Genomic DNA, 26,409 nt, shown 5'->3' with positions numbered 1-26,409 from the left:
AAAAATGCCAAGGTCAGTCATTGTGCAAAAAAGGTCCTCAATCGACAAAGCCGAACGAGTTACTGAATCAGCTCTTTGCATGAGCATTGTTTTTAGTTCAACTACCCCAACAAGAGTTCAACAAAATGACTCAAGGAGCCGAGCGTACGTACGTACACAGAATAAGCCCTGGCTGAACAAAAATGGCCACCCTGATGGACCCCAAACGAGGATTGAACTATCGCCTTTCCAGCCAACATGTTATGTGTGGATTAGGATCTAGTTCGAACTCGAGTTTGAACTAGTCCAGCACTCGAGGAGTACATGTTAGTCGTACTTCGTTGCCCTCCACAAATCCAGAATATTGAAACGATCAACCCGAAGAGGATTCCGTCGTAATGTGAATGAGCTGTTTTCGGGATATTCTTGCCAACTGTTTTGGTAATGAAGTACAGACTAATGTGCTACGTCACACTAAATTTAGTCCTGATTCTGGTGGCATGCCAACGTGGCAAAACTGAATCTTCAGTAAATGGTGAAAGACCGGTAAAAATGGGATAGGTACCTTGTAAGTATGTAGAATAATTCTTCATTTGTCAGTTGCCTCAAGCGAATGCCATTACTATCAGTGATAAATTTTGATCGAGAACCAAATGAAATGGTATTTGCTGTCAATGCATTTATTATCTGTTAGGCGAAATTTTGCAATAGATCAGCTAGTCTCGTGAATTGAACGCCGAGGGACATGTTTAATTTCGTAGGTTTCTTTCTACCAAAGGAAGGTACAAAAATTTGGCTCCACGTCTTCAGTGGTTACTTGGATGGATCACCCATACTTGACCATTTCCTGAGAGATTACAAGTCAACATTGATTGCACAGAATTTGAAGGCCTTATCCAATTTACAAGACTTTCCATTGAATCCCCCCCCCCTTTTCCCATTCTCCTACTCGTTAGGAAGACTTGACGTAAGCTGAACAGGTTTCGAGATTATAGAAAACCTCAAGAACATGTTGTTATCAACTTTCATCTCTCCTTTTCTCTAGAATGTGTTTATCTAACGTCAGTAAACACTGTGCCGAGAGTCGTTGGATAGCGGAACGATTTCTATGGCAACATTTTTATTTTGCAAACAATGGAACCCTATTAATTGTGATCAGGTCCTACCTCCACATGGCAAGGCATTCCCCATCGTTGTTTCAGCGAGTCAGTGATCACTGTCAAAATTGGCAGAGTGCCTGTCGGATATCGAATTCGAGATGGCGCTCTGGTGGTTACTTCTTGAGCCTCGTCCTTTCCCCCATGGTCAAAAACTGGAGGAGGCCCTGAGCCTATGAAGGCCGGAGAAAGAGCTGGTGGCACTACTCACTCACTCATTCACTGAATCACTTGCTTACGCACTCACCAACTACCACACCACAACTCCTCAAAAACGAGAGGCCAGTTCAGGTTGATAGTTGTGTATCTTTTTTTGCGCCACAGGCAACCAACCAGGTTGTTAGATCACAGCACACTTCTAAATCTGGACGACTTGTTTCTCCACAATGTCATTGGATCAGATGACTTCGAATTTCAGGTGAGTGAGGCGGTCTGGACTTTTGACAGGAATTGACGACCACGCGACCGACGTTGCCACTACAAGTCCTCTTCTCACACTCGAATTGCCACAAACGCACTCTATGATTCAATGTTGTTCTAGTCCAAGCACGGCTTCTAAGGCTAAAAGTTGGCAATGCAAGATCTGAGGAGGAGGAGAAGGAGAAGGTAGTGGTGGTGGTGGTGGAATCGGTGGTGGTGGTGGCGGCAATGAAGGAGACGAAGAAGTGGTGGTTGAGATGCAGATGAATACTGCTACACTCACCCACTGGCGGTAACAAGGGTGATCATCATCGAACAACCAAAGGTAGAACTTGTGGTACAAGTTGTGAATAGTATTCTGCTCTCCCTCTGTCTCTCTTTCTCTTCACACACTCACATTCTTTGGTCACTGGCACTGAAAACACACGCACTTACACTTCAGATTTAGAGACAGGTCTCGGCGCCAATGTGGTAACTCCTTATTTGATGATTGTGATTCCTGGTCGGTTTGATCTTTGCCCCGTGCGTTATTTTCTGCCCCTGATGTTATTGGTTTGTGGTTTGTGGCCCTGAAGAAGTCCTAATATGCACTTGAGTAGGTGGAGGACCCGGGCCAGATTTCAGAGCGCACCTCTTCTCTCCAATTTCTAATTCTTGAGTGAAAGAAGAATGCCCCGGCGGTCGACTACTTGGACTTGGTGCTGGGCCATGGAATGGTGATGAAGATGATGTCCGAGACAACAGGCAGTAAGACTTTGGGTAGTCGTTGTAATGGTGGCGGTCATAGATTCAGAAGTGGATCGACAACTTTTCCCTGAGAGCAAGTCACTTCAATGCAAGTACAGATGAATCCGGTCTTGACAAGCCGATCAAGAGTTACAAGGCATGGAAAAGCAGCACCAGGAGGAGCAGAAGAGGGAGATGACGATCAGGATGATGATGATGATGACGACGATGACGACGACGTCAAGGAATTGTAGAAACGTGTGGGGGTCACCGACTTAAAAGGACTGCTCAAGAACTGTCCTGGTGTTCGTCCTCCTCCTACAGCAACAACTCCTTCGACCAACTGAGCAATGGATCGAAGTGGACTCCAGAGGCTTTTTCGTCGTCTTCTTCGCACTCTGTGCCTCATCAATACCATGGACCAAAGTTGCGGACAAGGGCAGTGGAGGATGTGTCATATGAATTTGATTGGAATCACGCGAGCTTTTGTCACATTAACGCGACAACCATGTTGGTCTGATCCTAGCTTGGAAATGAACACTTGGTCTGAAGATCACTCATTGAGCCAACGTTCCGTTGGTACATTTGTTGTTGTTGTTGTTGTTGAAATTGCCACCACCACTTCTTCTCGGTTTGAGCTCCAGAAGCATCGTTTTGGACATCCCAGCTGGACTCTTCATAATGATGAAAGCAAAATATCCGTCACATTGGCAGTCCCATGCATGGATCTAAAACGAGAAATGGAAAAGACTTGTTCAATCGCTGGCGTTGAAGGGAACTGTGACCATTGCACTATTATTCGATTTGTATAAGGAGGTCCGGAAATCGAAAAGCTCTATTGCTACCACGCTCGATCAATGATGATGATGATGATGATGATGATGATAGCAATGATGCTTTGGAGTTGCGAGGTCTACTAAAATTTTCTTGGCTCTGTTTGCACTTATTAAGGGAGAGATTATCCTAGATTACCCAGTCAAAGCCATGTCAAGTCATGGATATACATTTGGACAAGGCTCAACAGAGGCATTGAGTTCATCATGTGGAAATGACAAATCTCCTAAAGGAGACTCAACTAAGATCAAAAGATGACGTTGTCCTGAATTTCTTGAAATCCCAAAGATGTCAATTGTCTGACACTCTAATTCTTCCCACCTCAAACATTTGCTTTCCCAGTCAATTGAATTGATCCTCTCACCCATGGTTGGCCTCGAAACAAGAGCATGCAGTATATGCGTGTGTCATAATCTTCCTCACCTGTTCGGATTTGGTGGTTAATCAGAGGGGATTGTTGTTGTTGCTGTTGTTGCGGTTGTTCCGGAAGGGGTAGTGGAGGTGGTGGTAGGTAAGGTTTGATAGATGACCCAAAAATCAATCCTCAAGTGCCCACTAATCAATCAGAATGTCTATTAGTAAGCGATGGTGTTCGTTTTCAGCCAAGAGCCACTAATAAGATGGACATGATCCCGTTGGTAGGCCTGCCACCATGTGCTATTGGGGGTGAGGATTCGGATTTCCGGATGGCATCAGAGTCACTCACCAGAGTCAGTCATTCACTCACTAGTGATTCGTTGGGATAATTCGTCCGCAGTTTCCTATGTGTGCTGGTCTTTCTTTCTTCGTGCTGCTCGACACAACTGAACTGCTTCGAGTAGCAACTCTCGGTAACTCGTTGCTTGCTTCTTGCGTTCTATGTACGTAGAAGTTGTTTCCCTCTTCTTCGTCTTCTTCCTCCTCCGTTACTGTCCTAGAGGCTTGAACTACTACTGCAAGTACATACACTCACCGACTCACCATTCCAACTTGGAAAACGAGAGAGTGAGATCTTCCTCCTTGTCCGTCCGTTCCTTCGTTCGTTCTTCCTTCCTTCTCTTCCTCTCTCTCTCTTTCTCTCTCTTTCTCTCTCTTTCTCCTCTCCCTCTCCCCCCCTCCGATCTTGTTCTTGGTACGTCCGTATCTCGGCCAAGGCAAAGTAGTAGCAAAAGCAGTCTTCAAGTTCGCCGTGTTCCTTTTCGTGGCTTTGCTCGTTCTCAGGCCTTTTCTAGTTCCTCCATCCCCTCATCGTCGTCGTCGTCGTCGCCCTCCTCCTCCTGCTCCTCCTGCTCCTCCTCCTCCTCCTCTACGTCGTCCTGTTTCTTCCTCGATCGTCGTGGTCGTCGTCAAGTCTGTTGGTGGGCCCGTAGTTGTTCTCCAATCACTTGGGGTTCTCTGGCCATGTCCTCCTCCTCGTCCTCCTCCTCGTCCTCCTCTTCTCGTCCTCCTCTTGTCGTCCTCTTCGATCCTCCTCCGCATTGCCAGCTATCTTCTTACTGCGGGTGTCACTTGCCTCGCGTCGAATGTTGGCAAGTGCGTGTTTGTCAGGTTCCGAATTTTTGTGAAGGCCGGCTAGGTCCATCATCTGATGGCAAGCACTAACAATCGGGTGCACAACGGCCGCGTGGACTGCTCGGTACGTGGCTCGTACGAACTTGTTTCAATCGTGAACTGCAAATGCATTCTCAAGACCGGAAGGCAAGCCAAATACTGCAGGTTTCCATGTTCTCAAACATGTTATTGGAACAGACATACCATGAGGCTTGGCTCGTTTGGACGATTGGTGTCCGTGGCATAATTGTAATTACCATGGAGAGAGCTGGTGTGGGTGGTGAAGGTTTCTCGATCAAGGTCCCTTGGGAGGCCCATCATGATTGGCAAGGCCATCCCTCTTTGCTCATGGAGGAAAGACGTCCTGGGCGCAAGCAAAGATAGGCAGCAATGCTTTGTGCCATCTATCGTCACTCACACACACACTCACTCACACGCTCGGTTGGTCGGTGTGTTGTTCCCCACACTCGTACAGCCCTCTTTACGTTCTTGTGACGTTGCTCCATTACCGAGAGCGTTCCCAAAAGCTTTGAAAAGACGTCCAATGGAGAAGGTGCTACATGCGCCTTTCAGACACTGCAGCTTACAAACCAGAATGATACATGTTCCGATGGGCATATGTATTGACGACGTGACTGGCCAATGGATGCAATGTTTCAGGGAAAGTCGAAATTTTTGGGTGCCAGTAATCAGGGGTTCTTGAAGGTTAAGAGCTTCCCGCAGAGCCAATCATTTAACTTGGTCGAAGTGGCCGTAAGACCAAACGAAGAGAATTACTTGGTCAGCGATTTTAGTTATAATCTTGCCTCGAAAGCGACACAGTTTTAGGTATTTTCTTACTGTTTGCTGCGATAGATACTGAGTGTACTTCCCATGTAGCACGGGTTAGGCTTGCGTAGATTTTATACCTTGCCGACATCATAATATGACTTAGGATAAAAGATGCCCCCGATTTGTTTGGTTTGTAAATGAGCTCACGCACAACGTTATGAATTGCGCGAATTCCAAGAGATAATTGTTGATATATTAAGATGTTAACTCAAAGATTAGATGTCGGCGTTATCCCATCATGATCAAAGTGTTCCTGAAATAAATCGATCTATTTATCTAACATTCCAGATATATCCAAAATATTTAGGCTACGCCTGAAAACGGCAGTCATTTGCCGGTAATTGAATTTGACCGAAAAGTGCTTCTTACATCAAACGAGGAGGATGTCACCGTGGTTTGAAGCGCTCTTTCAACAATTACAATGTGCGAGCACTTTGAACATGAACCTTCTTAACGGTTTTTTTTTATATCCTCACCTGTTTGGTAAGTCTTCATATTCTTGTTATTAACGAGTGCCTCAATTAGAGTTATTGAAGAGTTAAAAGGCCTCCCAACCAGATATAAAGGTCTTTGGCTTTAAATCTTATTAACGTTAACAACAAAATGCGGAATGCGTATTTCTTATGTGACTTGTACAGCTTTGATTAGAATATACCGCACATTTCTGTAAAATATCATACAAAAGAAAAATTCAAACCAATTTCCTAAGGAAGGTCAATCGTTTGAATCTCAATTCTTGGGGGAGAAGATTTTGCCTATTTTTCGGCGGGATATCAGGTTGGAGGCTGAAGAAAGAAGCATACATATTTTTGTGCAAGTGTGCGGGTCAATCGAAACTTCCCAAGTTACCAATCATTGATATTTGTGCGCCCATCAACGATATTGAGTTCTACACGTCAAAACCAGCCTGGAATATCGAGAGATGAACCTTGCAATAAAATCCTAGCCGTCCTTAGACTTACCAAGATTAGGACAAAAGGTTGCTTGTAATGCCTTATGACTTAATTGACCTGCCAATTAACTAACATCCCATGTTTTTCATATTGTGCTGTAGATTTCCTGATTTGATATTGATGTCTGAAAGTTAATAAGCTAGTTATTCTTTGTCAGACAATTCCATGTATGATTTGTCATTCTGAAGTATACCACCACCGTTGGTAGATTATGTGTAAATGCTGCAAGCAATTGGCTAGGTATACGTTTTCACAAGTAGTTTTCTCTGCAAGTTCCAGAAAAACCCGAAATCTCATTTCTCATTTCAAAACACGGTGAAGGAGAATCGGTTTGTTCAGGGTGCCCGAACGAGCTTTTATAGTAGGACAAAATGGTGTTCAATCAAGTGCTAAGATTAATAAAATGGCAAACTTATCAAAATTGATCACACTGTCTGAACATATTCAACGTCAAATGAGCTTAAACACAATTCGTTAAAATTGTATCATCGGTAGCTCTTCGCATCTATAACGCATGGGCTATTTTTCGCCAACCTGAAAAACCTTCTCAGGGATAAAAAAGTATTCACCCATATTAACCAAATTGCTAAAAAGTCGAAAATTTTGAGCCGTAGAGGAACTTGATATTTCGTCACCACGTAGGCCCACCCGTCCTTAGCACTGTAGGCCTAATGCCGTTCGTTGAAAGCATCATATACCTAGTCTGGAATCAGGGTCAGGCGTGACAGATATCTCTTGAGGAGCTTGGTGAAGGTGGCATCGGCGGATTTGAGAGCGGATTGGGCGAAGTTTGGGAGCCACAGGTGAAGGCTGTAGAGGAAAATTGGGGTAATATAGATCCGGAAGAGTTGAAGGACTATTGGGAGGGGAGGCTTCTTGCTTGGAAGTTTGTTGAGTATACAATCCTGGCCCTGGCCTTAGTTATTGTGGATTTGAGGTGATTGATGAATGAGAGTTGGGTGGAGAAGGTGAATCCGACATAGTTAAAATGCGCAGACGCCCCTAATGGAAAGCCATGGCCTTCTTCTTGATTATATTGACTTGTGGGTACACATTTTTGAATCAAATCATGAACAATTTGCATGTGGTGGGCAAAATTTCTCGCTTATGGTAAAAATTGCTGATATTGCCTTTGGCTTCCTCTCTCGTGAAGTACATCCTTTTAACTTATTCATTGTCAAAATTATTTAACACGGATCAATATAAAGTAGTTTTGTAGGTTACAAGGCAAAATAGATTTATAATGGCAAATCGTTTTCTTAACATGACTTCTTTCGATTGGTATTCAACCCATACATAACTGGTATAATGTTTATCTAGATCTCGCAAGCCTGTAGGGTTGAAATTAACCCGACAGTAGAGGCTATGACGGCTTTTGTGGATAACTCATGGGCCACAATCATGAGGACCTAAGTTCAAGGCCGTTATGGGCTTTGCAAAAAAACGTGCTTTTGTCAGTGGATCAGATATTGTATGAATATGGACGTGACGAGCAGGAAATCCACAAATAAAGGTCTTCAAACCCACCAACTTTCGATTCCAAAGTTTATCTGCGTGAATGATTCTGGCCTTTACCTATACCCCCCTTCATACACGTAAATTTTCTAAGGAATTGCACTTCAAAGTACTGTGACCTCCCCTCAACGCCTCAATCACAATGTTTCTTCCAACTAACCAGAGGAGGACGTTATTTCCTGGTGATTTTGTGGTCGATGTGGTGGCTGGACTTTGGCCTTTGCCCTTTCAAATCGATTTCATTGTCGTTTAGTGATCACCAACTTACTCCATATTTGATTGACATTGAGAGCTTATTGGAGGGCTTCGAGGTAATAGGCCTAATTTACGCTCTTTTACTTTTTTCGAATGAATTTTTTGGTGTGCTATTTAGCTTTAAACTAATTTGATTTTTTATCCACCAAGGGGTTAGGGTTGAAGGGCTTGGCTTACCCTTGAATGTAAGATTGATCAGGAATTTTGCTCAAAAACTTGCCCAAATGTGACCTCAAAGATGTTACTGGATCAACGCCTAAATATTTCCTACGAATATTTGAGGGAAGCAAATTGAACAATGAATGAAACCGAGAAGAAAGAGGGTTGGACTTCATTTTTCTAACTTGCCGGGATTCCCGAAGGCTTGAAGGTGCTCTCAAAACGCACGTGAAGCCTCTACGGTCTCTACAATTGACCCTAAAACATGGGTTGGGACCAATTTATTAATGTTTTTGCAAACGTGTGGTACCTTTCGCACCATCTCTGAACACTGTACAGTCTCAACTTGTTTAATCTCTCCCAATACGAAAAATCCGTTATTCTTGCGATGTTCCAACTGAATAATCTTCTCGTCTTGAACTGCTGGGATTCCAATCCCGGTAGCGGTAAGGAAGTCGGCAAAGAACATCTTTGACCTTTTACCAACCTGCTGAATTATTTGGAGCCCAAATGGGTAAAGCATATTCCAGATATGGGTGAACAATCGATTTGTACAGAGTTAGCATCGTGATATTGTCTCTGGACTTAAGCGTCCGAGTTTAACCCACCCTCAACGGATACGCTCATCGAACTTTTCATTATCTTAGAGGACTGAGCCAAAATCCTTCTTGGACGAGACCAGATGAATACCTTTACCTTCATTATCTATTGTTTAAGAATTTAATGGTGTCGACCCAAAGTTCATATTTTGTTTAAGGCCATGTTACTCTCAGCAACTATCATTTAGGACCTTAACCAGACAACTGAAATCTTGACCCTTCTACCACAGACTAATTTTATATCTTCTGCATAAGGATAGACACTGGCATTATTGCTAAGCTTCTGAAGTGGAGGAAAGAAGATGATGAAAAGGAGAGGACCTAAAATGGATCCCTTCGGAACACCCGACCCAACATCTTGGATGTCACTGAGGGATCCCTCGATCTCGTCAGCGTAAATGCCTCTTATCATGATTGAATCTTTTAAACCAATTGAGAACCTTGCCTTGGATCCAGATCTTATGGAGCTTTTTAACTGAAAGGCCATGATCTATATTGTCAAAGGCCTTGGCAAAGTCAAGATAGACTATATCGGCTGACTCTTTACTTTCTAGGCCCTCAACGACTTGCTCTATATAGTCACTTAGTTCCCAGCTAAAAAAGTGCCGAAAACCTATGCTGACTATGAGGATAACTTCATGGTCTTCAAGAAGTTCTACAAATTTGAATGAACTTCATGATCTTCTCAAACACCTTTGCAAAAATTTCAAAGTGAGAGAAATCGACCTCATAGTTACTGGGGAACAACTTAATTTCCCCTTTCAAAGATTGGCACAACATGAGCTAGCTTCAGTAAGGAAGGGAACTTACTAGACTTTATTTTTCGAAAATAATAAAAAAAACGAAAAAAGGTCATTTTTCGAAAAATTACCGAAAAATGGATCATAGTACTTGAAAGTATGTTTGGGTACTGAGGGTCGGTGGGTTGGCCAACGACGCCAGTCATCAACAATGTCCTCATACTATTTCCAATGGGCAATGTCATGTCCGTATCAGTTTAGTTCTCCATCTGTGGGTGTGGTTAGCGTCTTAAAGTCTCCGTGAGAACGGTTGCGGAGGAGAATCAAACCGGGGAATTCTCACATCTTAATAAAACACTGGACCACATCTTCTCTCATACAAGGGCGACTTCCAAAGGCAACATTCGAACTCTGCCCACTGAAGAAATATTTCGCCCTTTATTGAGTACATTAAACGACTCAACTATCATAGATCCTTACCTTGAAAGCGTATATTTTATGGGTTCTTTCTGAGCATACTATACTTGGGCACTGAAATATACTTTTAGAAAACAGAAGTCTAGAACTTCCTCTAATCCAAGATGCAACGGATCAAGTACGCGAAAACAAGAGCAAGAACCCGTAAGCATCTCATCAGAAACTAATATGTCACACCATTTGTTTTGGGATCAAAGACAGGGTCAATATTATGATGTCATAAATGTGATGCCACAAATTTAACCTTCATTAATCAGTAGAAAAAAATGCCTTAATCTCGATTTCGATACACTCTAAACATTACTAGGAAGACCAAGATCGGTACAACCAGTCGTGGGAAAATGGAATGATACTAAATGTTCCCCACCAAGTTTTAGAGTTATTCCGCCTTCAAATTTGCGACGTCTTTTCGAGCTTCCTCTGGAGGCGCTCAGTTGTAGATGAATCCAGGGCATTGAAAACAAATTCCAGCAATTTTAACCATACACCATCGAAAGTATTTTGTTTGAGGGAGCTCCCAGGATATTCCCCCTATTCTGAAATAACAATAAAACGGCATAAAGCCGTCAAAAGTCAGCCAATGCCACTCGACGTGGAGCGATTTGAAATTCTTGCAGAAACTTACACATCGACAACGAACGGAAGTGAGGGATCGATGGAAATTAAATTGAAATGATATCTTACGAACTATTTCAACATAGTCAGAATAGATGTTTCTTGGATGGCAATAGTTTAAGGCTACCATACAAGTTTTCAAATTCAGCTTCGATTAATCACTATAATCAACAGTTAACAACAGTGCACATGGCGATCGGAACGAATTTATGTGTCAGGGTGTATCAGCCCTAGTCTATGCAAAACGGCGAGCATATTTGGCAATACCGCCAATTGATAGATAAATACAAGGATAAATTACAAGTCTTCTTTTTAGCATGCTGAAGTAAGGAGTTGGGTTCTAGGGGTCCAAAGATATAACTTGCTGATAACCAATTTCAGTTTTTGTAATCACGGCAAAAAGCAGTCAAGCATGCAGAATAGGACACAAGAAATACACCGATCAAATGTCACGCTAATTGCCAAAACATCCAAAAGGTATTCGAACTACAAGACTGCGAAAACACATTTATCTTTGTGATATTGGGTACGTGTCTTGTGAAAAAGTGAATTTATCATTCACCTCAAAGTATTTTCTTGCCTCGGATAAAATTCTGCAAATTGCTGCTTTAGGCAAAGGCTTCCTCAATGAAATGGCAGAAAGACAGTAAGGTTGTTTTGTTGCACACGTCAAACAGCCATGTCTTTCAACCGCCATGCAATCCTACCCACATTGTCTATTAACATCCTTATTCAAAACAGTTCATTTTCAAATTTCGAGTCTCTGAAACGGACTCAATCTCCGGGTGTGTATTGAAGAATGTGACTTAAAAACCCCAAAATTCGCATTGCTGTTTATTGAATTTCCAAGCTAAAATCATTTAAGATTCGCAACCATTTGTGATCTCTGCTACTTAAAAAGAGCGATCCATGTAAAAGAAATTATCTTTTCTGACGTGCCCTCGCGCTTTCCGGATGTCCTCTGGGGACCTCAGCCGTATCTTTGCCGACTGTAGGAACAGGCGACGTGTATCGACTTTGTTTATCTTCGAAGATTTCAGGGTTCCTCAAGCTCTTTATATTTTCTTTGGCAGAAACAGTTAAGGTAAGTAGTTCATGCTACGTTTGGACAATGCTTGTTTCGATTGGAGAAGTCAATGGTAGGGATTAGGGATCAATTGGCAGTTATGAAATGCAATTCCATTTGGCAAAAATGGACTCAAAAACTATGCCGAAAGTGCAGAAAATGCGAAAGTGACGGTCAGCAAACTGACAAAGAAGCAAAAAAAAATCATATAGGACGAATAATGATTGAACATAAATTAGGATACACCCACTTACTCAAAAGACCATTATTCTTCTGCATCTAAATTTATTCTAATGAAATGAGGTTACTAAAGAATCTCCTTATATTTGTACGTGCTTTGATCAAAAAACGTTAAGATAATAATGAAACTAAGAATGATTTTGCTAAAAACTTTATATTCTTGTACTGCAACAATAACTTTGAGCGCACTTATGCATTCTAAGTAGAGGAAAGCATCTTTCAGTTCTGCTTCAAATTTGGGCCATTTGTTAGAAAACACAAAGGCGAGTTTTTGCAGTAATAAAAGACAGCATTGAAAAGTCAGATAGACAAACAATCATGGAAATGAAAGGGAAAAAATCTCAAATAAATCTTTAAAAAAACGCTGATTTGGACAATAATGGAAAAAGTTAACCAAAAGATTGTTAGAAAATTTAGGAGTGCAAATGTGCAAGAAAGATCTTGCACATATCATACGAAATACATCTCAAAAGAGAAGGAAAATAAATTTTCGTTTTGATGTTCGAAGGACCAATCCATGAAACCTGGTTGCGGGATGATGTTTTTATTTATGCCGGGGATAGTAGTTTAATATTAATGGGAGTATTTTTGAAATTCTATTTAGTTATTGAGACTGCAAATTTCACTATGTCGATAAACCTTCAGTAAATCTCAGTTATTGTTTTTTTGAAGATCTTTGCTCCCTGTTTCAAAGGAGTGCTTGTAAAATGAATGTATTCCACTTTCTATGTATATGTTTGTTTGGCATATTATTTGAATTGCTTACTTGTAATTTACCCTGAGAAGAGCCCATCTTTTAAGTCATTGAATACCTTGGCTATATTGGCACAAAATTCTTCTATCGAAAATGATGCGATATTTTCAGTTATGTACCAACACACCTCATCATTCAATCCAATAATATTGTTTGGTAGATGTGTGTTCATGTCTCGAGAATGTCATAAAAAAAAAAAGAAACAGTTCTCATCATGATTAAGTACTTATACAAAACGCGAGTCAGTACTAGGAGCAACCCTGGAAATGGCCAGGCTCGAAGTTTGGTCCATTAAAAGTTTTCTTGTTTCACGGATTACCAAGGTCCATGCCGGCGTTCGAAGTAGATCCACACTGTGAGTAGATCCAGGTCGCTTGTACTTCTCCGTATGTTCTCTTTAGCACGACTCGGATTGGTAGTTGCTATGGGCCAATCGCCGAGGAGTGAGAGGCCTGATTTCCATTCTTTCTCCCTCAGTTTGAGCCAGGCTTGTTGAGCACAGCTTGGCGAACGACGTCATTTGAACTTGTTTTGGTGATCAGTGATCACGGACGGATCAGAAACTCTTCGAGGAAGATGTTGTCACGACTCTTGCCCCGCCCATTGCGGACTGTTTCGGCTCTTAGAGCTCTATCCACTGCTGCTCAACCCGCTCCCATCGAGAATCCAGAGGTCAAGCACACAAAGGTAAGTTTGATGGGCAAAATTTGACTGCTGAAAACATAGGACTGTCCATTTCTTGCCGCTCAGTTAAGCTGTTGTATGTACACTGCCAGATGAAATAGTCATTGAATTGCTACGAGCATATTTTTCAGTCATATGCATGTTACTGAGCGAAACATATTTTACTGCAGATCTTCATCAATAATGAATGGCACAACTCCACCTCTGGGAAAACATTCCAAACGATTAATCCGGCCAATGAAGAAATCATCGCCGAAATTCAAGAAGGTGATAAGGCCGATGTTGAGAAAGCGGTTCAAGCCGCACAGCATGCTTTTAGGTTGGGTGCACCATGGCGTCAAATGGATGCCAGTGACCGGGGTCGATGCCTCTACAAACTGGCCGATCTCATGGAACGCGATCAACAATATTTAGCCGTAAATATAGACATAAAGCTAACTCATCAGGCCCGCCGAGCTAATTTGGTCGATTTCTCTTTCTTCGATATAGTCTTTGGAAACCTTGGATAATGGCAAGCCGTACTCCGCTTCGTTTAATGCGGATTTGGCATTGGCTATCAAGTGCTACCGTTATTATGCGGGATGGGCGGATAAGCACTACGGGCAAACCATACCGATCGATGGCCCCTTCTTCTCTCAGACCCGACACGAACCCGTGGGAGTTTGTGGGCAAATCATTCCATGGAACTTCCCAGTTCTAATGCAAGCCTGGAAATTAGGACCAGCTTTGGCCACGGGTTAGTCTTGAATCCATTGAGTCTACGAATAGGAACTTGAAAAAAAGCTCCTGGTTGATTTCTTTTTCTAGGCAATGTGGTCGTCATGAAATTGGCCGAGCAAACCCCTCTGACTGGTTTGTACATTGCTGAATTGACCAAAGAAGCTGGGTTTCCCCCGGGGGTGGTCAATATCATTCCAGGGTTTGGACCAACAGCCGGAGCCGCCATTGCCAACCATCCTGGTGTGGAAAAAGTGGCATTCACCGGTTCTACGGAAGTGGGAAAAATCATCCAGCGAGCAGCCGCCCAAAATTTGAAGCGAGTGACCCTGGAATTGGGTGGAAAATCTCCCAATATCATCTTGAAAGACGCTGATTTGGACAAGGCCGTCGAGGTGGCTCACAGCGGTCTGTTCTTCAACATGGGTCAATGTTGTTGCGCTGGATCCAGGGTCATGGTAGAAGAGGCAATTTATGACGAGTTTGTGGAAAGATCCGTGGAACGTGCCAAGAAACGAACCGTGGGTAATCCATTCCAAGATGTGGAACAAGGTCCACAAGTAGATAGGGCACAGTTTGACAAGATTTTGGGGCTCATCAAAGCGGGCGAGGTTGAAGGTGCCAAACTTGGGTTCGGAGGCAAACGAATGGGTGATAAAGGTTACTACATCGAGGTACGTAAAATAAGAAAAATACTTGGGAGATTGAGTTCCACTTTAAATATGTGGATCAAATTTGACTAGCCCACCGTTTTCGCCGATGTGTCGGATGACATGAGGATTTGCCGTGAGGAGATATTTGGTCCCGTTTTGGCCATCCAAAAATTCAAGACCTTGGAAGAGGTGGCTGAGAGGGCCAATAATAGCCGATACGGCCTAGCTGCCGGAATCTTCACTCAAGACATCGAAAAGGCCAATTATTTGTCTCATGCCGTTCGAGGGGGGACTGTCTGGTAATTCACTTTTTAGATTGGTTTAGGGTTTATTATCGGTTGCGAGGCCTTTGAAATGACCATTCCGTTTCTAAAAAAAATCAATTATTCTCCTTTAGGGTGAATTGCTACAATGTGTTTTCGTGCATGACTCCCTTTGGCGGGTTCAAGGAATCCGGAAGTGGCCGTGAACTGGGTTCATACGGATTGAATGCCTACACAGAGGTTAAGACCATTACTACATATATCGGTGCCAAGAACAGCTAATTTTATAGAGTGTGATTGATCCGTTCTAACTTATGAAAATAAAGTGATTGGTGACGGTTCCATTTTAGCTAAAGGTATTTCTTGAATTCGAGGCTAGGATCGCGATATTGACCCTTATCCAGTAACCGCTTCCAAGTAGCACCCTCTGGGTACTCGTAATCCCGAATCGATCCGTACTTCATCTCCGTGCTATAACCGTAATCCATGGGCGGAAAGTACCTGGAATAAGATGTTTGAATGAACAGTTATGCATTTTTGTTCGTTACATAATTAACTACAATTAAAATTACCTGGCTCGGCCCAACTTGGGCGGGAATTCAAAGTGTTCGTGAAGATGGTCGATGAATTCGATTAATCGGTTCTCAATGGACCCCGACAACACCACATAATCAAACATCTAAACGTGAATTGGTAAAATATGATTCTGGTGAAGTTGTTCGTTTTTCTTCAAATAATGTAATGCTTACTTGAAGATGTTGAACCATTTCACACAAGCCCACTCCGCCGGAATGAGGGCAAACTGGGATCCCAGCCTTGGATGCCATGAGATAAACGGCTAAAACATCGTTGAGGCCACCCATACGAGCAGAATCAATTTGGCAAAATTGCAACGCTCCTGCTTGAAGGAATTGTTTGAACATCACTCGATTTTGACACATTTCACCCGTGGCTACTCCAATGCCTAAAACAAACAGATTGTTCATATATGAATCCATGTCCAGCAAAGTATAAATCATATATATTTTGAATATAAATGGTTCACCGTGTTTTTCCAATGCTTGGCTAACTTTCAAATGGCCTAGAACATCATCTGGGGAGGTGGGTTCCTCTATCCAATGTATATTGAATTGTGCCAACTCATTCATCCAATCAATGGCTTCTTGGACGCCCCACTTTTGGTTGGCATCCACCATTAACTTATTGTTAGGCCCGATCACCTCTCGGATGATCCTAGAACCAAAGAATCAAAATTAGTATTCGGAAATCATCCCTCCGAGCCTTGAGCAACCTCTTACCTCAACCTCCGCTTGTCATCCTCAATGTCACTTCCAACCTTCATCTTAAAGGCTGTGAATCCATCTCTGAGAAACTTTCTTCCATTTTCGCGCAATTTTTTGTCGTCATATCCCAACCATCCCACTTGGGTTGTGTAGGCTGGAAATCCCCGCTTGGTGATCCATAACTCGCGTTCCCGCTTGAACGGCTCGTTCTTTTTCAAGATGGCCAAGGCTTCTTCCTTTGATAAGTAATCGTTGATATATCTAGAAATATGATACTTGATAAGATCTTATGTGCTGAGGTTTCGAAGCTTTAAAAGGTCCGAGCAGCCATTCCTATTTAGTTCACTGCGTGTGGGTGGTAGGACAGTTGGACAAAATCTTGCTTGAACAATGGACTCAAATGACGACATTGTTCAATCACTTCTCGAATCACCGAACAGGGCTGTCGAGTGCATAAAATACAATGGCCCGATTTTGGCCTTCGGACATCTGACTGATAATGAATGATATTAGAGAACCATTCTCAAACGATGCATCTGTTTTCCGGACGAGTTAGGGACTGGTTGAGCTGGGAAGTTTCAGACTTTACTTGAAGTTGATTAAGCTGATGATTCTCTCCGGGCTCATTTCGCTGAGCAGTTTCCAGACGGGCTTCTTGGCAATCTTTCCCCACAGGTCCCAAAAGGCGTTGACGATGGCAGCCATGGCCAGATGAATAACACCTTTCTCCGGTCCCACCCACCTAAGTTGGCTCTCGTTTGCTAGATCATTCACCCAACAAGCCATGTTTTCTGCAAAAAACAAAATTTTAATGTCTACTGGATTTTGCGAATGCCAAAATTAGCTTTTTTTTGTCAGTTCATCTTGAAGGACTATAGAAACATGATCAAGGTGTGTTTTTACGAATTAAACAATATATGTCAACAGTTGATCAAGAAAAAAGGATTTCATAATATTCAATAAGCAAAATGTAGTATTGTCTCCGGCGGTATATATTTCTTTAGAAGATCGGAAATTCCAAATGCCCTTCTCTCGCAACTTAGTATTTTTGTCTATCTTACCCTGAATGTCTTCGATGAATCGTCGAACCACCAAAAATCGAAGTGAGTCCACGGCATGCTTAACCAACTCATTACCTCGACCAATGGTAAACGTCAAGCCACACCCAACGTAATTGTCGTCATCAGTATAGAGACGCACGTACACGCACGAGTAATCCGGATCCGGATGAGTGGCGTCCGATCCGTCGGCCGTCAAAGAGGTCGGGAATCGGATATCCCGTACATCTAGATCAATAATCCGCTTGGGTTTGTTCAAGATCGATGCCATCCCGGAGAAGAACAGATTTGGCTGAGATCCGCTTGCCTCCTCGACTTGAAATCGACTAGGTGATGGTCATCCGAAGTGACATGTAGCCAGCATCGAGATCTTGAATTTCTGGACATGGCGAACACTGACGGGTTTATCATCTTCATATTCTTCTTCTTTGATTCCATTTGGCATCTCGGCTGTCCATTTCAAAGTGCAAAACGAGTTTCGTTAACAGTGATGAATGGAGGTGACCTCTGATCTTATTTTTATGAACTTGTCTAATCACTTTCTTGTAAGGATCTAAATCTAGACCAAAGAGTTAAATTCGAATACTGCATACAACAGAAACACAACGACCTTACGTATGGCCGCAATTTTTTTTCAATCATTCCGGTCCTAATCTCAACTGTTACCTTTAGTGTCTGATAAATCTGTCTTATTCAGCCTAGCATTCCTCCGAAACGGAAACAACAAAAAGCTCATAATCCCATACTTTTATATTTTTGCTCTCTCTCAAAAAATTCATTTCAATGAATGTTTTCAATTGTCATTGAGCGATAAGTGAAATTCTCCTCAGTGTCTTGAACGAGTCCCGAAAGCTCACATTCTACCATCAGGCAGCCCAATCGTGCCTGAAAATCAACGACATCATCGTAGTAAACCACATACCTACTGTACGGAGAAGTACATCGCTGGTCGCCATGCAAACCATGGTACCATACGACCATGTCAAACGGAGAAACAGACCAGAATACTGAAAAGAAAACGAATTCATTTTCATTCCTGACATCGCCACACATGTGAAGACTGTTTGCATGCACTTAGGTGTGTAGTAGAGGTGAGTTAGGGGCTTTTGGTGTGTAGGGCCTCTCCTCCTTATTTTTTGGCTCTTTCTTCATCGTGCACGAAATTTAAATTTTGGATGCGAGGAATCCAGCCATTTGCTTCCAAAGACATCAAATATGGATATCATTTCATCTTGATAGTGACTCTTATATTGATGGGGAGTGTTTGGGCATCCTTCGCACATTTGTTTTCAGAGGCGTTTTATTTCTGCCCATGCTCTACCCGAGCTAATGGTTATGGAACCATTAGGATAAAAATGGCCTCCTAACAATCGGTTTTGAAATTAAAGTCGATTTGAAAGGCTTTGGGTTTTCTACAACATATGCGTGCACGACGAGTCCAACTGTTTCTCAAAGTTATGAATCTTGTCCTTATTTGACAACAGACCACAAATCTTGACTCTTCAAGTCCATAACCTTTACGGGACCAAACAAGACAGCACTCAAATTTGGGGTTTAAGCATGGCCAAAACAAGAGTCGAGGGTCATATTTTTAGATCTATCGATTGGTCACTCGGGGATCATCCCGACAATGCTAAATTAAGGTTAAATTTTGGGCGAGCTCGTACTTACTGGTTAAGCAAACACACTCGTAGATGGGAAAACTGAATCGCTCCATCTTATGTTTGATTTTTCGTAATTGTTATGATATTTCCCTATAAGTAAACCTTAAATTCGATGAACAAATGAAAGCTTAATCCTTCATGTATGGGATTGAAATCTGTTAGCATAAAAGCTAGTAGAGTTATACATTTTCTGACTACTAAGAATTCAGACTGAACCCAACAAAAGATCCTATTCTCACTTAGCAAATCAGAGCATACCGTATCAAGCTATTTTTGCACTTGCAATTACTTACTTGTGCCACGTTTCTCTATTTCTTTTCCAAAACGCCGCCTATCACTAACAGAAAGATGAAAAATGGGAGATGAAAGACAACCAGGCATGGAATAATGATTTGTACCCTCCTCCAAAGAGTGCTTCACATTCTCATCACTTCGTCTTTACTCGAAAAAATTGTCTCCTTTTTGTCCGACGAAACAGTTATAGAATGGATCTCTTTCACCGTCACTTAAAGTGCAGTACGTAGTAAACGAATCTTGGAATCTTGAGATAAGTTTGATAGAGAGCCGACTTAGTTGGAGTAAATCGAGCTTTGGTAGAAAGTTTGATGGATTCATCTCTTGTCAAGTCATGGTACAGTTTTCTTCCATTCGTGGTACTTTTTTTAAAAAATTAGGGTTTCCTTTTAACAAAGGTGTTGAAAATTTGTATGCTTGAGGCAAAATTCAGGTTAGCATCAGATGTTTGCCCGACCAACAACTACTCACTTAAAACAAAAGGAATGTGCAAACCTTACTTGTTGTGGTAAGGAAACCGTTGAAAAGTGTCGGTTACGCACTTTAATGAGAGAAAACATTTTATTTTTAAGCCAAGCATTTGATTACTCCAAGGGAATCACCTCGAATGTGAGACTGACTCTCAATCTTTGGTGATCAATGCCAGTTTGGCCCCCAAATCAGATCAGTGTGAAATCAAGAGTTGTCCACAGATCCATTCTCCTTTGATTTTGCCACGAGATCAACTTGGCCTGGGTGATTAGCTTGTGATGCTTGACAAAAGTGGCATCAGTCTTACGAAATGATCTGTGGTTAGATGCGAGACCGTTCTCAAGCCCGAGCATTCTGTGTGCATTCATTCGATTGTTGTGAAAGTGAACACAAACATTTTCTTCGGGCCTAACTCCTATCGTACGCTTTTTTCACCTTGTCAGTGAGTGTTTCAACATCCTAGGAGTGACTTGTGTTCTCATCCCCCAGCTATGTGCGATTCTGACCGTTGATATGCCGATTCCAATTGGCATTATGACTGATTCCTGGTCGGGGTGGACATGGAATGCTAATTTACTACCAGAGCACGTTCATCTCGTCAAGCGAAGTGATCAACTTGAGGTCCTCTCAACGACTGAGAGTGAACTGCTCAATTTTGGACCGGTTTTTGATGTGCCTGGGCCTCCTTATAAGGACGAAATCCCGCCTCCTGGAACTTTGTTACAAGGTTTGGAACACTCTTGGAAACCCGAGGAGATCATCACGAGTTTGACTCAAATCGAAGCATCAAACACGCCAACGGCATTGCCTTATCAGCTACAAGAGTCAGATAGCTCTCGTGCACTACTCGATCATGAGATCTTCAGTGATATTCGAGGTGAATCTGAGAAACCAACAAAACCAAGACAAAGACGAAGACGGAGACGAAAACGAAGGAGACGGAGGAAGAAGAACAATCAATATCAACTAAGACGACGGAATCAAAACAGAAGACATAGTCATGGTTCCTACCATGGAGGCCCATGGCGTCGAAACCAATCAAATGAGCGACTCAGATTGGCCGTGGTTAGTTTCCTCACCAAAGTCAGAGAATTCCATGATTCGATTGGAAACGCCATATCCAGGAGTGCTCAAGATCCAGCCTCGGATCGGGTGGCGGCGGTGGTGAATTCGCTTACCAATCAATTGGGCTTGACGAGTGCGGATGATCATCAGAACCAAGACCCGTATCTTGCCCATCAAAACCAACTCAACAACATGATGATGATGATGGAAAATGATGGGCAAGTCAATGGAGACGGTGCTAATGACGGATTTTTTGGTATGAAGGGGGTTGTTGCATTCATTTGATTTGCCCTTTTTAGATAATCATCTGGCTTCATAACGGTGGTACTTGATAAACATAAAGGGGTTATACTTGTTTAAATGCGAAGGAAAGTGTGTTCAGATTAACCCACAAACATCCATTGTATTGCGTTTAGGGTTCCCAAGCCAAATAGTACGAGTATTTTGCTAGCTTTGAGCATAGTGCCGTTTTGGCGATTGGCAAGAGTTTTTTAATCCGCAACCCGCGAAAGAAATGATCATTATATCGAGCCAAATTGGTAGATACCTAGAAAAGACCCCACTCAACCTTTAAAAAAAACATTTGGATCAGACATAATGATCGCTCTTGCTCATACACCAAGACAAGTCAAAAGAAATATGCAAAACACATTACCAAAACGGAGATTTTTTTATGCAGAGGCATGCTAGCTTAGATTCCAGGACCTTTACCACTCTCTAAGATAAAAAGATCTAAAGGAATCTGCGAATGCAGAAAAGGTAATTATCCCGCCCGTCTTGAAAGGCATCAAAAACATCACTAGGGAAGCACTCGATTTGTCGAGCGTGTCGGAGCCTTAACAATTGAAAAGCCTCTAAAAAGACTCCACTAGATAAATTGATGGATTTACGACAAAAAAAAAACAATTACAAGCAAGAATAATTCGGTAGTATATGCAGTCATAGATAAGTTGCCGACAGGTTTCGAGGAAGTTTGCTCCTCTCTAGGTATACCTGAATGTGTTTCTAAGTGTGGGCCACAAGCTAAAATTTGGTATTAAAGCAATTGATCAATAAGGATTGTAGACAAGGGGGGAAGATCAGAGGCAATTCGAATCCAGTAGTTGCGACTAGCCTTTAAAGAAAGTTGGATTGAATTCAAAGTAGAAAGAATCAAGACTTTCATTGAGAATGATCAGTTGCAAAAAGAGAGTAGAGCGGTCCAGAAGGTGAGGTCGAATCCCAAGGCATTTTTCCCTTATCCAGACTCTAAGAGAAAGATGAAAAGAGGCCATCAGGGACTTGAGGCTTTCGAGTTCTCCTGGTCCTGATGGAGCGAAAAACTCAGTATCTGATAAGATGCTCACTGGTTCTTGCTCCTGTTTTCTCGTATTTGATGCGTTCTATCTTGGATCAGCGCAAGTTTCCCACTTCTGTAAAGTTAGCTCATGTTGTTCCAATCTTTAAAAGAGGAGATAAGTCGCTCCCCAGTAATTATGAGCCGATTTCTTTCCCTTGGAATATTGCGAAGGCGTTTGAGAAGATCATGAAGTTCAAACTTATAGAGTTTCTCGAAGTCCACGATGTTCTCTCTCCTGGTCAGCACGGGTTCCGAGCACATTTTAGCAGAACAAGGTTCTGGATTGGATAAGAAGTTTGATTCATGATAGGAAACAAATAGTGAAGGTTGAAGGGTCATTTAATGACTTATATGATATCAAGTGAGGTGTGACCCCTCTCTTTTATAATATTCACTGCCCCGCTTCAAAAATTTAGTATCACTGTCCGTCTCTTTTCTCTTGCTGACGATTCAAAGTTAGTGTCTGGTGGGAATGGTCAAGATTCCAGTAGCCTTGCAGAGGACTTACATTTTTTTCTCAATACTCTTCTCGGGTTTTGATACCGATGCAAGGGAATACGTTCCCCGTAAGTCTCAATTGATAAAATATTTGGTCACACGGTGCGTTCGAATTTGCCGCTTTATGGCACCAATGAGCGAATGGCTGGTCTGGGGTTGTTGCTAAAAAATCATCTAGTAAATAGAATCGTCGATAAGAGTACGGTAGCATGTTATAGAGGGTTGGTGCTCGGTTCAGTACAAATGAGGATTTTCAGATATTCACTAACTTTTTATCTGATGGGCTGAAATCACAGCGAATTTCACTTATGATGCTTCTTCTGTCACAAACGCTCCATTTTATTCCTGGATAAGGGCAAAGCTCGTGGAGACATTTAAAACATAAAGGATTACATAAATCGCATCTACTCTTGGGTTGCTCAGAGTAATATTTGTATTACTTAAACTGTTGAAAATATGTGTAACTCTAGCATTTTACGTTGAGTGTTGGCCTTTGCATTTTTCAGGGTTAGAGTTCCTATCACCAGTGACAGATATCCTGGCCCCATTGCAAGGGGATCAGTCCTTATCTCGACAGGATTTCATCCTTGAGCTGACCTCATGGTTTAGACGCTCAGTTTGGTTCATACTCTACACCGGTGCTTACACAGTGTCTCCAGCTCTTGTCCTTTTAGCTGTAAGTATTCCTTTTTTTTTACTACAGACACCTCTTTGGCAACACATCCTGTCCTCTATTGCCTTTCAGGTCCTATTTTCCTTGTTGTTTGAATTGGTAATCAACTTCAGTGATGTGAAAATGACATTGTCAGACTTCATGGCAGAGACCATGGCCAAGTTAGCCAACTTCCGGAAACAGATGAGAGACGACGAGTTTCCCTTTGATGAGGACAACTTTAACAAATACAAAGTCAAACCTGCATCTCTACCTTATTTCCCAAATAAAAGAGTCCTAAATCTGAGGGTTCCTCAGGTCTCATTGGATTTGCTGCCATATGCCAATCGAAAACCATTTTCAAATCGAGTTATATTTGTGAATTAATAAATGTCTGACAAAAGCAATCATAGTTTCTATTCCCCGGCTTGCAGATAATATATGTTTTATAAAAATAGCTGTTTTCCCCTTGTGAAATATTGTCGACTTCTCTGGGTCTTTAAGTGAACGCTGTCAACATATTTGGAAAAAATGGGTTAACAAAAACCAGAAATATAGTTTCTATCTTTTGTATGGAATGATAGTCTTATCCTTTTACCTCATCCATTTAGTATAACCCTTTGATGAAATTGAAATAACAATTACACAATTGCAGTCACACTTTAAGTTATTGTTAAAATGAACTTTGAAATCTAAGTAATTGCAATTAATTATAATGTCAACCGACGTAATTTAGTTATAAAATCAAATTAAAGCCATATTCATTTATCGATCGTTTAGTCATAAGCATTTTAATGAATCTATCGAATGGATCCAGATTTGGGTTCAGTACCACCTCCCTCTAACATGAGCATATTTGTTCTCAATGTTGTTATCCGACTTGCAAAAAGGAAAAAAAATCAAATCAAATTAGTTGGACATTGCGTAAGGAATGTAATTGAAATGTGATTTAATGATCGTTTTTGAAAACCGAGCAGTTGCAGATGCAATCAATTACATTTAGATGTACTGTAATTCCTTGGTCGAAATATATAACTTATGATGCTTTTCCATTCATTAATCCATTTCTTAAAAAATATATCATATTAAGAACTACAATGATACCATTCCATTCAATAGCTGGGTCAGTGACGGAATTTCTAGCCCACTTTATGCTGAAAAAAACTGACAAGAAATATTTGCTTCCGAGGGTCTCATTTTATTTTCAAAAATATGTTATTTCACTTTTATAAACTCCTCCATGGCATTTCGGTCCATGCGATACAGAAGCCAACCTTCATCAGATGAAATGTTTTGAGATCCAATCTTGGAAAAAAATGTCAAGGAAGCCTCATTAGACTTGTGCACTTTGAAGTTGCATCTTACACACTTTTTGTCCACGGCAATCTAAAAGTTGGAAAAAAATCCATCTTCAGGTTCAAAAATGTGGTTAGCGAAAAGGTGATAAATTCTAGCTCACCACAAGAATATGAAATTTATGTTAGCTTCAGTCATGCCAAGGCAGGATAGGATTGTGAAAGGAGTCTCGTTGAATTATACAGTACATCGCCCTTTTATTAATGGGATCCAATCGAAAAGCAGTTGAAATGAATTTGTTTAAGTGGATCCCAAGGAACAATATTTGTGTACGGGTCAAAATGCCATTTGATCTGTTCCGACATGTTTAGCTCAAATTTGTGACGATCAATAAACGATTCACTGATTAGCCTTTCCTGACTTTTTACCCCAAAAGTCAAATTTTCATTGGCCAAAGGTTCGCCTACCTTTAAAAGAGCTTCAAGAAGGGATTGGCCTATTCCCTTGTTCCTGGATTTCGGGCTAACGTAAAAATCTTCCATACAGACAGCCCGCCCTTCCCACGTGGAATACACGTAGTAGTAAAGAAGGTATCCTTCTATTATGGATGGATTTTCGTGGTTTTCCCCCACCAAACAGTGAAAATACGGATCATCAGACTCAATGCCATCCCTAGATAAAGCTGAAATGTAATACAAAACAATTGTTATTGCAATCAATCAAAACTCCTCCACAGCACTTAACACTTACCTTGAGGATTGAGATACGGTTTTCTCAACCTCCCATCCATGCCTGTTTGTTCCATTATCAAATTCCAAATTTTGGGCCCATCACTTTTCAATGCTCTTCGGACCTTGGTGTTGGACAGCGTTTTCGGTGCCTTGAAGGACGCCATAACGGATTCGTTCATTCTTAGCTGAACCCAGCCCTCCTGAGAAGACATGTTCTTGGCGCCTTGGAGATGATAAAACTCAATCGAAGATTGGTTCCAATCTAGTACGACAAACTCGCATCGAACACAATCGCGTTCCAAAGCATTCTGCGGTTCAGTAACAAAAGAAGTAGCAAACTCCTGCTTTCAAACAAGCATCTTTTAAGATTAATCGACCATTACACACCTTCACCAGTGTTTGCCAGAGTGATTTTCCTAAGCCTTTGCTTCTAAAATTGGGCGACACATAGAGATCCTCCATGTAGACACATCGTCCCACATCAGTGGAATAAGTGTAAAAATACAAACAATATGCCACTAATTGCCCGGGCGCATCTTGACTCTCAGCCACTAAACAGTGGTAATAAGCCGCCTCCGCATTGTTGAACCCATCCCCAATCAAAACTAAAAAGTCATTGATACTGTGAACAAGATTAAAAAGAACACAAGATGCACCCCTCCCTCACCCTCGGCCCCAATTTTGGGCCCATCAGGCATTTTTTCGTAGTCGGCTAGTTCTTGGATTAACCGTAGAATCTCGGAGCAATCCGTCTCTATGGCTGGTCTAATGGAAAATTGAGCATCCATCTTAACATTCACCAGCGCAATAAATATTTTTGACACGCGAACAATGTTTTTTATTAAACCTGCCCAACCACATTTAAGCGTGAGATATTGCCATCGCTTTCAG

The 26,409-nt window shown here is 41.8% G+C and overlaps 5 protein-coding genes across 9 annotated transcripts in view; 2 read left to right on the top strand and 3 right to left on the bottom strand.

The window, feature by feature from the left end:
* Positions 1-4,075, bottom strand: part of LOC131879668 (high affinity cAMP-specific and IBMX-insensitive 3',5'-cyclic phosphodiesterase 8A-like) — a 29,879-nt gene extending 25,804 nt beyond the window's left edge. For 2 of the 3 annotated variants that reach the window (XM_059226036.1, XM_059226037.1), the window contains exons 1-2: positions 3,540-4,075; positions 1,146-3,010 (exon numbers count right to left, since the gene is read on the bottom strand). In XM_059226036.1, coding sequence (XP_059082019.1) covers positions 1,146-1,170 — 25 coding nt within the window. In that variant the 5' untranslated portion in view covers positions 1,171-3,010; positions 3,540-4,075. The remainder of the gene's footprint in view (positions 1-1,145; positions 3,011-3,539) is intronic. The other variant, XM_059226039.1, reaches the window with a different exon arrangement.
* Positions 4,076-5,803: 1,728 nt separating this feature from the next.
* On the top strand, positions 5,804-15,516 carry LOC131879670 (aldehyde dehydrogenase, mitochondrial-like). Its single transcript, XM_059226041.1, has 7 exons — positions 5,804-5,960; positions 13,328-13,537; positions 13,705-13,950; positions 14,024-14,270; positions 14,342-14,925; positions 14,995-15,203; positions 15,302-15,516. The coding sequence occupies exons 2-7, from the start codon at positions 13,427-13,429 to the stop codon at positions 15,447-15,449; spliced, it is 1,545 nt and encodes a 514-aa protein (XP_059082024.1). The 5' UTR covers positions 5,804-5,960; positions 13,328-13,426; the 3' UTR covers positions 15,450-15,516.
* On the bottom strand, positions 15,279-17,939 carry LOC131879671 (mitochondrial enolase superfamily member 1-like). Its single transcript, XM_059226042.1, has 7 exons — positions 17,512-17,939; positions 17,040-17,241; positions 16,466-16,711; positions 16,213-16,400; positions 15,917-16,131; positions 15,740-15,846; positions 15,279-15,668 (listed from the first exon to the last, which is right to left on the bottom strand). The coding sequence occupies exons 1-7, from the start codon at positions 17,777-17,779 to the stop codon at positions 15,518-15,520; spliced, it is 1,377 nt and encodes a 458-aa protein (XP_059082025.1). The 5' UTR covers positions 17,780-17,939; the 3' UTR covers positions 15,279-15,517.
* Positions 17,940-18,240: 301 nt separating this feature from the next.
* LOC131879675 (spermidine/spermine N(1)-acetyltransferase-like protein 1) lies at positions 18,241-26,384 on the bottom strand. 2 transcript variants are annotated; one of them, XM_059226047.1, is made up of 5 exons: positions 26,186-26,384; positions 25,906-26,123; positions 25,538-25,826; positions 25,255-25,469; positions 18,241-18,515 (listed from the first exon to the last, which is right to left on the bottom strand). In XM_059226047.1, the coding sequence occupies exons 1-5, from the start codon at positions 26,304-26,306 to the stop codon at positions 18,375-18,377; spliced, it is 984 nt and encodes a 327-aa protein (XP_059082030.1). In that variant the 5' UTR covers positions 26,307-26,384; the 3' UTR covers positions 18,241-18,374. The 2 variants fall into 2 exon arrangements, with proteins under 2 accessions (XP_059082030.1, XP_059082029.1); XM_059226046.1 differs by lacking the exon at positions 18,241-18,515 and adding an exon at positions 24,649-24,877.
* On the top strand, positions 20,177-23,892 carry LOC131879672 (uncharacterized). Of its 2 annotated transcripts, XM_059226044.1 has the most exons (3): positions 20,179-21,258; positions 23,346-23,515; positions 23,585-23,892. In XM_059226044.1, the coding sequence occupies exons 1-3, from the start codon at positions 20,451-20,453 to the stop codon at positions 23,876-23,878; spliced, it is 1,272 nt and encodes a 423-aa protein (XP_059082027.1). In that variant the 5' UTR covers positions 20,179-20,450; the 3' UTR covers positions 23,879-23,892. The 2 variants fall into 2 exon arrangements, with proteins under 2 accessions (XP_059082026.1, XP_059082027.1); XM_059226043.1 differs by having other exon boundaries at positions 20,177-21,258; positions 23,346-23,892.
* Positions 26,385-26,409: the final 25 nt, after the last annotated feature.

Source organism: Tigriopus californicus, chromosome 4, assembly GCF_007210705.1.
Source record: "Tigriopus californicus strain San Diego chromosome 4, Tcal_SD_v2.1, whole genome shotgun sequence".
NCBI classification, from domain to species: domain Eukaryota; kingdom Metazoa; phylum Arthropoda; class Copepoda; order Harpacticoida; family Harpacticidae; genus Tigriopus; species Tigriopus californicus.
This window is presented reverse-complemented; position numbering and strand designations above follow the sequence as displayed.